Source organism: Topomyia yanbarensis, chromosome 2 (assembly GCF_030247195.1).
Source record: "Topomyia yanbarensis strain Yona2022 chromosome 2, ASM3024719v1, whole genome shotgun sequence".
NCBI classification, from domain to species: Eukaryota; Metazoa; Arthropoda; class Insecta; order Diptera; family Culicidae; genus Topomyia; species Topomyia yanbarensis.
Window position 1 is genome coordinate 460796997 of NC_080671.1, and position 12441 is coordinate 460809437.

The following is a 12441-nucleotide window of genomic DNA, read 5'->3' on the forward strand; positions in this document are numbered from 1 at the left end:
GTATCCACTTCTCGGTATTTTGACATTAGTTGTGTGATAGCGGCGGAATTAGAACGCGGTGCCAGGTCATGCAGCTAAACTTCGATAGTGTCATTGTCTATGTATGTTGGGATGCTGTATAAAATGTCATTACATTCGACAACGTATTTCAAGTTGTTTTGCGTAGCAAATGATTCTGCTTGGCTTATGTTTTTGAACATAATCAGTACTTTACTTGCATGTCAGCTTTCAGTGATTAAAGTTGGAAAATTTCAAATTTAGATACAATAATAATAAATTGCTTGGTTTCGGTGCCAACATCGAAAGAATGTTATCTATTGCAGCTTACAGTTGATGTTTGAGCATAATTTAATCATCATAGCTAACGGAGGGAAGTGGGAGCAGTATTGACGGAAGTACTGGTGTAACAGGTGGATCGTGAGTTGAATATTGTGCTGGTGAAACAATGAATCGTTACATTATCAAGAAAGGAATGGGGAGCTTCATCATCGAAAACGGTGATTCATTAGCGGTATCGAAAGGAGATTCTACGACAAAGCCCGGACAGAGCTTCTTAACGAAAGCGAATATTAGCAACTTGAATATTCTGCCCTTTCGTTGTTGCTGTTTCGGTTACGCACACGTCGGACCATGCCCCAAAGGGTGCCTATCGATGTTTCTCGTCAATTCATCAACGAACCGGCGCCAATAACGGCGTTTTTGGCTTCCATAAAGCTATTCATCATGTGTCGTACTTCGTAGTATCTAGTGTTCAAACGTACAGAAAGGTTTTATACGCGTACACGTCTGTGAATGTACTGGTTCAGCTTGATTCGCAGAATTGGTAATCAAGCCAAATTTGTACTCTTCCTCCGCGTTGCCTTGAACCATTAGCTATTGAGATGACGAAAGGCAGACTGTCGCTACCGTGGGGATCAGAGATTACGTTCGCGATGCAATCCATCTTCCATTACTATTTGGGACCAAAATAAAAAACCCTCACAGCACATAGATTCAGAAAATGTCAAAATATGTACATCTGAATTAATGAAGAATTGAAACTGCATGTTCATATAATTTTCACGATCCGAGCAAATCACTCTTATAATTATTCAATATATCTTTTTGGAAGTATTTAAAAAGGGGTATTTTTCTAGCCACTTTCTACTCATATTGCTGGGTAATAAATTACCGATTTATTGACATGAGTTTTCCCTGTTTTATCAGAAATGAGCATTATCCCAGTCAAAAAGGTCAAGTTGCTGGCTAACGGGGGGCTTTTTGCCAACTCTGATGCGCTAATTGCCCTTCAATTTGCCAGCAAATTGCTGGCAATTAGGGGGCTATTTCAAATGCAACATTTGGGTGATTTGTCGCCGTCATTTTTTGCCGCCCTACCCGCCTTTAAATCGCCCCCAAATTGCCCACGGAAAGCGCCATTGATTTGCCCTTACTTGCCCAATATGAAAATTACAAATAATACTCGAATTTATTATCTACTCACATAAACACCACCAAACTATACGAAGAATTAATGGTGAAATTGATATTGCACACCAAAACTTCCCACAATCTGACGTTCATTAAGATTTTAGGTCAGAGATCTTGTTCTACTATACTTACACACGATTCCACAATTTCCCACATTCATTGGCTTAATGAAGTTCGCGAAACAAACGAAATTCAAGCGAGAACATGCCAATCAGAGTTAAAAATAATCGAACCTCTTTTTTGACGGCTGAAAATGAACCTGTTGCGACTCGCGGTGGATAGAAAAAATATTCATTCAATTATCCATCTTATTCATTCAGTTGAATATCGTGCAATATATTCTTTACACTAATTATCTAGGAAAATGTTTTCAAACGCCGATAAAGCATATGAAACAACAATAATCATCGCTTACATTGTGCCAGGGCCTACTTTGATGCGTTTGGTTCGTTGCTACACGGTCGCTTCGTGTAATAATCGGAGCCGAATGAAAATCTGCATGGATGAATGGGCGGCTTGTTCCTTTGACGTTTTCAGCTGCGTCATTGTATATTGAAAATGAATGCGGCTGAATATGATCGATTTCCATTTAATGAATTTTAATATTTTTAACTCTGATGCCAATTGTTAAAAAACAATTTTAAGCTTAAGCCAAACATGAACCGCCATGTTGGAAAAACGCGAAAAACTACCAAGTCCATTTCAGCCGCCAGAAAATTTGTCGAACTATTGAAATTTCCTTTAAATCGCATTCGCAAATTGCATTTGTTCCTAGGTTGCGAGTTGAGTCAAACTGTTTAAATCGCCTGACCATGTTCGTCCGCATTTTTTTGGCCCGGATGGCAATCATAAATGGGTGTATTATTTTAACCGTGATTCTAAGGAAAAATAGTTTTGGAACCCTATATACGGTAGAAAAAATTGGTAAAAAAAGTTTAAAAGTAAACAAAGCATGAAAAAAATTACATTTTTTATGGCGAACCCTGTACAATTATCCTGCTCACAGCGAAATGGCTGCAAAGTCCATCGAAATGAAAGGATGTATTCTGTATCGGAATGTAGAAGCAATACATTGCTTGTTGTTTACAAAACTTGAAAATAATTTCATTTTCCAAATTTGGTTTAAACATAAACAATCTTTTACTTCATCTAAGTCTAAGGGCAGATCACTTGTGATGCATTTTTAAAAATCAGCGAAATTAAATGCATTTATTTCCATCAAAATAGAAATTCATAATGTATTTTACGTTGCGTGCAATGTTTTTGCGTTGCGTGCAATGTTGTTTGCGTTGCGTGTAAGACGTCAAAACCCTACAGAAAAACTAGCCCTACATTTAATAAAACGTCGAACAAAGTGGATCAGCGTAGGACATTTGTTGAACAAACTTTTCTGCGAGGCAGTGCAAAGCTGATGCAAAAATGGAAATTAAATGCATTTTTTTCAATTTGATACAAATTTGTTATACATTCTTAGAGTGATCTGCCCCTAGATCTAAGTTCAATAAAATGACATAATAAAAAATAAACTTGTTAATAATTTCTAATGCCCTTTTGGCTTGGCCCGATACTGAATCAGGTTCATATCCCAACCGCTGTCAGTTTAAATATTTTGACAGCAGTTGGGGTATGAACCTGACTTATGTGGTTTTTGGTTGAGACGAAATTGAGTCAGTTTCTAACCCCAACTGCTGTCAAAATGTATGAACTGACAGTTGTTGGAGTTAGAACCTGACTCAGTTTTAGGTTCAAGCAAAAACGTAATTAGTTTAGCTTCAAGCGAACATGACATAAGATTTGCGAAACACCTTTTTGCCGCGTGTTCCTTTCTAAAATCGTCAGTAAAAAGTATTTAGGAACACGGAATAATACGGAATGGAATGGTATTTCAGAACACGTCGCTCCTGTCATCCAGATTTGTCGTATGTAGAATTTACCGTATTGTCGCGCTATTTGCTAGCGGATGCGGCGAAAGAAATCTCTTTACAAACTCGCATTCACACCGCGACCAAACCTATTTCAAACTAATTCTAGCTTACCTGGGAATCGAAACCAGATGGTTTCGCGATTTAAGTACTGAATTCAAGATTCCATTGAATCCATAAATGTGGAAGAATGGCGGAATCGTCAGGATGGTTTCATTGCGGTTAGCTGCAAATGTAGCAAATCGTTAGTTAGTTGGTGTATTAATCGTTAGATGTACAATCTCACCAAACTCTGGCCTAGAGTATTTGTTCATCTCGGGATGTGACCCTTGAATCAGATTAGCCACTAGATTGTTATGGCTCAGCATTACCCCTTTGGGCATACCAGTGGTGCCAGACGAATATGGCAATATTGCCGTATCTTCGGGATCAACTTCGGGTAGTTCGGCACGATGGTCTTCCAGCAGCAGTTGTTGAAAACCGAAAACGTTCTCGTCGAAATTGTGATTACCTCCGATGCAAACTGTTCCTCGGTATTTTTTCGCTTTTGATTTGTAAATTTGAGCTACCGGAAGCAGCACTGGAAGCGTGATGACTAACCGAACACCTGCGTTCTCGAACTGGCGGCAAATTTCCTCTGAGAAAGTTTAAGCAAACAGTTTAGATATGTATTGATTTGCATAGTTACACACGAACCTGGTGTGTAAAGGGGATTGGCGAATGTCACCGTCAAACCTGCCAGCAAACTGCCATGTAGTGCCGGAACGAATTCTGGAATGTTTGGCAACAATATGCCCACAACTTCCTTCGGGCGCATTGCGCAGCCTTTCTGTGCGAGAAGGGCATGCCCCATTCGTCGGTTCATCTCGTGTATTGTGCCGAAATTGTAGCTGCGCTTGCTGGAACCGCAGGACTGTGGTAATGAAGGAATTTGATAGGTTATGCACTCAGGTTTATAATAGCGAAAAATAGATTTTGATATCAATCCGGTTTGTGGGAACAGGAAATTTTACATCAAAAAGTCTAGGCTTTCTATTTCTAACTGACTATTGAACGTTGATTTTTTCATCAATTTTAGGATAAGGGACCATCCATAAATGACGTAGTATTATATGGGGGAGGGGGAGGTGATGTATGACGACAGGGGGGTAGGGGGTCGTCATGCTACGTAGCTTTTTTAAAGGGGAATAGGGGTTGACCTGATGTGACGACAACCGTACCCGTTTCATTTAACTAATATAGTTCTTCATTTTTTTTATTTTCTACGAAGACAAGGGGGGATGGTTACCGTTAAGCTACGTAGTTACCAGGGGGTCATTTATGGATGATCCCCAATAACATCCAATACTCATAATATTCGAAAAGTGATAAGAATGCTTTTTCTTGTATATTACATCTAGTTTGCAAGTATCCATGTGATTGCAAACAGCATCGGGCAATTTGCATTCTGATCGCGGATTGCAAAAGCACCAAATCATGTGTGTGGGTGAAAGTATAGTCGCGATTTTCTAATTGGGCTACAAACTCTGCATAATTAATGAATTTGTGTTAATTGTTGGAATTATTGATTGATGTCTTCTTTTGCTTCTAGTTCTAGTTATTTTTCGAAAGTCTATTTCCGCTACACGCAGAAAAAAAAATCAGCAAAAATAAATAAATTTTGGTTTTAAATAACAATTATCCCGTTTGATATAGTGACAAACAAGATTCAGGTTTGATTCAATCAATACTGTTGGTTGAAATTACCAACTAATTCATTTGTTGGCTTTTCAGTAGTTTCAATAAATATTTCGTTTGAAACAACAAAATCATGATAAGTTTAACCGAACAAACAAGTTTGAAGAAACAAAAACAAATCTTTTGTATCAACCAAAGGAGAGAACAACTCAAATTAAGTGGAAATTAAACAAAGATTCTGTTGATTTTTAACAAAGGGATCAGTTAGATCTAACAAGTTTTATTTTGATTCAACAATGTTTCTATTTAAAATGTAAAAAGTATTTGTTGAACTAAACCAAATACATGTTTTCGAAAAACGCCCATTTTAGTTTAAAACAGTCATTCGCCACGTTTTGGATTCAACTAAACGTTTTGTTGATTCAAAAAGGCCTGATTCTTCTGCGTGTACGAAGCCAACACCTACACACTTAATTTTTTCAGCCGAATCTCAGATTTTTTCGCATCTTTTGCCGAAATCTCATCAGCTGAGATATCAGTAAACAATTTTTTGGCTGAGATCTCAGTAAAAGTGACGTTTCATAGCTGATACTCGTAAAATATTTCACCGAAAATCAGGTAACAATTCTCACTTTACTGAGATATCAGTTTCTAAATTTGCTGATTACACGGTTGTTGGGAAATTGCCGAGCCGAATTGAGTGTGTACGTTAGAGGGGTGACTCCCACTATCTGGATTCTAGTCTATATCTATATCAACCGATCAATATATGGACCAAAACCAACAGCTTTACTTCCCTTCCGAAGGAAGGCGTGACCTCAGATTTTTATCACCTCAGAAAAATCTCAACGACTGGGATTGAAGCCAGACCAACTGAAGTGAGTGGCGGTCACGCTTATCACGCAACCACCGGCACCGTCAGGCTGATATCAAAAACTGGTCACAGTGGATGTTAATAGTGTAAATGCATCTGTTCGCATTTCTAACCAGAGTGGCTAACCCTACAGTTGCCTTGTACGCAGCTCACGCTGCAGGGTCAGAGATTTGTTAGGAGAGATTATTATAACAAAAGAGGCGAATAACTCTAAAGATATAACCTCTCTTGTCGAAACAAAAATGTTTACAAAGAAGGAATTGGATTCATTTCTAAACTTTGAAAATTGACTAAACAATAGAAAAAGCAAGATAAATGAGCAATGTACAAAATTAGAGAGATGAATATAAAGCAATGCAAATGAAGCAAAATATGAAACATTTTAAAAACGAAAATAGCCAATTTTAAAAAGTTAGAATGGAATGCCTATGGAAAAGGCAAAAATAAGGCTAACGAAAATAGATAAATATAGCAAATTAGAATAAAAGAGAGAATTAGAGTAGAGAAAATTTAAAATAGGGGGTAACTCAGACCTCGATTTCTCAGAAAATCGTAACGCTTTCTGAATGTCGTACATATTCGTTGAAGCGCCTTTCTGAAACTTTAATTTTGACAGATGAATCTCATTCTGCAGTTTATTTAGAAAGGATGTACAACGTGTTTCATTTTATTTCCAACCTCCAAACTAAAATCATGGCAAAATCATGATTAAAATAACAAAAAAAGTGAAAAAATAACAGGTTATTCTTTTGGAAAGCTTGAGGCTCCTCTTTTATGGAATGATTTTTGTTTGGGTGAAAACACATGATATTTTCAAGACACTCACAATTTTTGTGCGAAATGAGCGTACAGGTCTATTCGGACAGCCAATTCCATCAACCACCGTTCAGCGGCTTGCGGCTTTGCACACGATTGCCACGCCATAGCAAAGAAAATACATAATGCGCCAATCGACAGCTATACAGATTAATTTTTTTACACTATTTATTTATTTTTTTTGCATTTTATGGAATTTCTCCTATAAGGATTTCTTAGGTAAACATAATTACATTGTAAATTAATTAAGAAATTGACGGTCTGAATAGCCGCGTTGGAAAGTCCGATTTGCCCCAATTCAGCAGAGTGGTTCAGAATGTAAATTTAGCAGGAATTTTGAGATTTTACCAAAACTAAACAACTTAGCCTTATTAAGTCTTTGGAGAAGTTGTAGTTTGTGAGCCCCTTCTTTTTGTTAAAACAACAGTTAGGGTAGTTCTAATTTTACCAATATAAAAATGAACTTTTTAATCATTCTCGCCCGAGCCAAACGACCTTCAGCGAAGTTATAGGGCGACAAATTTTGGAAAAGTTTGCTGAAGACATGTAAGCTCTATCGGCCATATTTTTCATTTTACATCAAATCTAAAATCGAAGGTTAGGGTGTTTCTTAGAGAAACTGTTTTATTCAAATAACTTTGGCGATATTGATTTAAGATTGAAGCAGTCTTCAGAAAATTTTAAGATTGTTTTATGGCGATTAATTGTTTTCAAGGAACCACCTATGTAATTATTTTCGCTGAAAAGTTATGAGCACTTTTTCGCCAAAAATCGGGTTCTTTGGAATAACAATATCAATTATTTGGGGCGAGCAAAACTACACATAAGAGCTATAATTAAGCAAAAATCGCAAATACGATATTTTTTTAAATTTCATAAAGTTGATTCCAAAAAAATTAAGATATATCTTTTGAATAATAGGAGCTACAGTTTTGATGCGTTAGAAGTAAATGTTCGTCTTTAAAAACTGTGAAAAATATCCGAAGGATAAGTTGAAAAAAAAAGAGAGAGCTGAAAAAAATTGTTTTTTCATGAATTGACCCTTTGAAATATGTTTAAGGGGGCGTCTGGTAAATAGTGCACAAACTAAAGGTTATTTTGGTTCGCGATTTTGAAGACAAGGTAACAATGGATCTTTTTTGTAATGTTAGGATTTATTTATACATTCATTGTTGTTGTATTTTCGGATGGCTGGGTCGAACGAGACACCATCAACGTACGATTGGTTTGAATTTTTACAAAGGAATGAATCTTTATTGAAAAGCTATTAACTTAGTCAACGACATGTGAGTGTGATGGACTGGTAATGTAGAAAGGTTTATAGTAGATTTATAGCATTTTTCTCCCCCTAACATGAACATTTCTGGACAAATGAAAGTTTATAATATTAGTGAATGTAAAATCAGAGGTCTAGTCTAACGGGAGGCTTTCTCATTCTACTGGATCGTCTTCTAAACTCATTACCATTTTCTACTACTCTGTTAGATTCTGTTCCTGACCCTATTTCATTCTGTGTATCGCTATTAGGGCTAGCTGTATTCATTGGTGTGTGAGAATCAACTGGATCGAGTGAACTAGGTTGCTTATTCGGCGTAGATGAGCTCACATTTGGGGTCAGATTGGGGATTGAAGATGTGGTATTTCGAATCACTGTCTCCATTTTCGGAAGTCCATCTGTGTGTGACGCACGAGATACAGGTCCAGGTTGTAGTTGATCGATGTGACGCTTCCACATTCGTCCGTCATCTAGCTCCACCATGTAATGTAATTTGCCCATTCTCTCGGCAACAATACCAAATCTCCACTTCTCCGATTTCGAAAGAAAGTCTCTTGCCGCAACCCTGTCGTTAATCTCAAATGATCGCACCGCCTTTTCCTCACCCCGAGAATTCGAATTATCTTCTACAGAAGGTATCATCAAATCGATTCGTGATCTCATCTGCCTTCCAAACACCAGCATCGAAGGACTTTTCCCGGTTACTGGATGAACTGTTCGTCTATATGCCATCAGAATATTATACAACTCCGTCTGGATCTGTGGTCTTGAACACTGGAGAGTCTTTATCTTATCCTTGAATGTCTGTACGTATCGTTCAGCTTGCCCGTTCGTGGCTGGATGGTATGGCGCACCGGTCTTGTGAACGATCCCATTCTTCTTCAAAAATGTTTGAAATAGCTCCGACATAAACTGAGTTCCTCGATCTGTAACCAGTACTGACGGCAGCCCAAATGTAGCGAAGAACTCCCGCATTCGATCAATGGTTGTTTCTGTTGTCATATCTGGAATGACTTTCACCTCAGGCCATTTACTATAAGCATCTACGATTATGAGAAAATACACTCCCATGAAAGGACCAGCAAAATCCGCGTGTACGCGCTGGAATGGTTCTAGTGGTCGCTCCCAACAGTGTACCGGAACTTTCGCAGGATTGTTCCTAGTTCTGGCGCAGCTTGTACAATCTCGAGCTAAATCTGTTATGTCCTGATCGATCGTCTCCCACCACCAGTATGACCTAGCAAGAGACTTCATCCTTGATACTCCAAAATGACCAAAATGTAACTCCTCTAATACCCTAGCACGTAGCTGTGCCGGGATATAGACTCGAATACCTCGCATCAAACATCCTCGCTGCAAAGTAAATTCACTCTGGTCGACACCAAATCGATCGCGTCCATCTACAGATCGACCTGACTTCAGCGCTTGAATCAAAGTTTGTACTGTGGCATCCTTCCTAACGTGTTCCTGCAGTTCCTCTACCGATAGCGGTAACATCTGGATCTGATTTACTTCTACTATATCAATTTCTTCTACAAGTTTTTCTGCACTTGTATCAGGTAGTGGAAGACGTGACATGCCATCGGCGTTAGCATGCTCCTTTGAAGGACGACACCGAATTTCAAAGTTAAATGATTGAAGATATACTGCATAATGTTGCATACGAAGTGCTGACAATGTAGACCCTTATTGGGCGAAAAGATTTGGGAGACTGGTTTATTGTCAGTCACAAGAACGAACTTTCGACCGAAAAGATATTGATAAAATTTTTTGACTCCATATATAATAGCGTACGCCTCTTTATCAACTTGGGTATAATTTTGTTGAGTGGAGTTCAATGTTTGGGACGCATATTGTACAGGATATTCACTTCCATCAGGGTAGACGTGGCTTAAAACTGCCCCTACACCATATGGTGAGGCATCGACAGCTAGAATTAGTGGCAAGGTTGTATCGTAGTGAACTAGAACGTTATCGGATTGCATTTCCTTTTTTACCCATTTGAATGCTTTTTCGCAGTCACTATTCCACACGAACGGCGTTTTGTTCTTCAACAAGTTGTTGATTGGATAGATCATTGTACTAAAGTTCTGTAGAAATCTTCCATAGTAATTGACAAGACCTAGAAATGCTCGCACCTGCTCACGATTACCTGGACGAGGCATTTCTTGTATAGCTACTACCTTGCTCTGCATCTTGTGGATCCCCTGACTATCAATAACATAACCACAGTACTCAATGTTATCCGCGAAAAATTCACATTTTGAAACATTAACCCTCATATTATTTTCGTGAAACCTTTTCAAAACCTCTCGTAATCTATTCAGATGTGTTTTATCATCAGGTCCAGTAATTTTAACATCATCCAAAAATACTGAGACGCCAGGGATACCATGGAGGATCTGCGATATCTCCCTTTGGAAAATTGCAGGAGCTGAAGCTACTCCATACATCAACCGCGTTGGTTGGAATAGTCCGAGGTGTGTATTTAGTGTGAGCATTGGTTGGTCTTCCGGTCGAACAACCATTTGAAGGTATGCCTGCGCCAAGTCTAGTTTAGAAAAAATTTTCTCCACCCGCCATGTTAGCAAATAACTCATCTATTGTCGGCAGAGGGTGCTCGTCAACTAGCAGATTCTTGTTAATGGTCAGCTTAAAATCCCCACACAAACGCACCTTGTTGGAAGATTTCATAACTGGGACTATGGGAGTACCCCACTCGCTGTGGTTAACTTTGATCAATATTCTCTTCTCTACCATCTGGTTTATCTCGTCTTCAACAACATCCCGAATAGAGAAAGGCAAGGGACGAGATTTCAAGAACACAGGATTACAATTCGGCTTAAGTGTTAGTGTTGCTTGAATCTTGGTAATCTTCCCAATAGACTCGTCGAAAACGGACGGAAATTGTTCAATGAGGCCTTTTACAGTTCCGGATAAAGAAGTACGCAAAGTTATCTTGTTGACACTAGGAGTAGGTTGACCCATGACGTCGTTCCAATTTAATTGCAATGCACGCATCCATTCTCGCCCGAGCAAGGGTTGCCTTTTCGAATTTACCACAAATAAGCGCAGAGTTTGGGTGCTTTTGTTACATTCCACTTTAACATCAATCGTCCCATAAACTATTATTTTATTCCCGCAGTAGCTACGCAGCTCAACCATCGTTTCTTGTAGCGGAATGTTATTGAACCATCTCATTCTGTCAGCAACACCAATCAAAGACACCGGCGAACCACTGTCTACCTCGAATTTCATTGCCACCTCATTTACTTTCAGCTTTAAAAATATCTTCGAAAAAGATTCTGCCCGTGTATCATCAACCTTGCATACGTCAATTACACAAATTTCGTCAATGTCTTCTTCATACTCGGTCTCATTGACGTCCTCAACCAAGTTTGCATTATGTTTACTATGCTTATTGGACTTGATGTTGCCAGTATTCTTGTAGTCAGGAGTTAAACTGAGACATACTCTTTGCAAGTGACCAGTTTTTTTACAGTGGTTACACGTATTTTTATGTACACATACGTTAGCCAGGTGTGCTAAACTTCCGCACCTATAACACTTAGGGCCAGTCGCACTGGATAGTTTGTTATCACCGAGCTGCGCTGGATTTTGTACTGATTGACGCTTGCGTTTCTTTCGGTCCATTAGGTTTACTTCGTGCATCCTACGGTTGAGTACCTCAGCTCCTTCGCCGGACGCTTCCATTGCTAGCGAAATCTGTTTAGCCTTGTCGAACGTTAAATCCTTCTCTTCAATGAGTCGTGTGCGGATCCGTTGATTTCGAAGACCGAATACTAGCTGGTTCCTTAATGCTTTTGGAAGGTAGTCTTGAAATTTACAGTATTTGGCTTCTCTCTGCAACGCCGTGACAAATTCGCTTATTGTTTCACCATCCTTCTGCATGCGGGATCTGAACTTCCACAGTTCAACCATCTCCAAAGGTTCTGGGTCAAAAAAATCGCCAAGACCGGTAACGATTTCTTCGAACGTTTTAGTTTCGGGCTCAGCGGGTGACAAATGATCGCATAGAATGTTGTACGTCTCTGAGCCCATGTAGTGCAAGAGCAAGTTTCTTTGACTGGCCTGCGGAACTCCAAAAATCTCCATGGCTCCTTGTAGACGCTTTACCATCGAGACCATTTGGATTTTTTTTCCATCGAACGGTTCAAACGAAAACGTGGGGGGTATTACAGCAGTAGCAATATTTCCTCCAGGTTCCGTCATTTTACACGAAAAACACCTTCAGACGCAGTCGCAACTATAGAGCAATGTAAAACGTTTCACTTGAAGGGTCAGCATACAACACCAGCAGCAAAAAGGCTTCGAGTAGTAATTTTCCAGCAGCAGAAATTCTATCACGAACACAGAAGCGGTAAATCAACACTATCTCTTTGTCT

At 39.0% G+C, this 12441-nt stretch overlaps 1 protein-coding gene across 1 annotated transcript in view; it reads right to left on the reverse strand.

Annotated features, from left to right (window-relative positions):
* The window catches only part of LOC131685985 (probable 4-coumarate--CoA ligase 1), a 78758-nt gene that overhangs the window by 59858 nt on the left and 6459 nt on the right, over window positions 1-12441 (reverse strand). Inside the window, exons 2-4 of the mRNA XM_058970060.1 lie at window positions 4089-4305; window positions 3679-4029; window positions 3507-3618 (exon numbers count right to left, since the gene is read on the reverse strand). Coding sequence (XP_058826043.1) covers window positions 3507-3618; window positions 3679-4029; window positions 4089-4305 — 680 coding nt within the window. The remainder of the gene's footprint in view (window positions 1-3506; window positions 3619-3678; window positions 4030-4088; window positions 4306-12441) is intronic.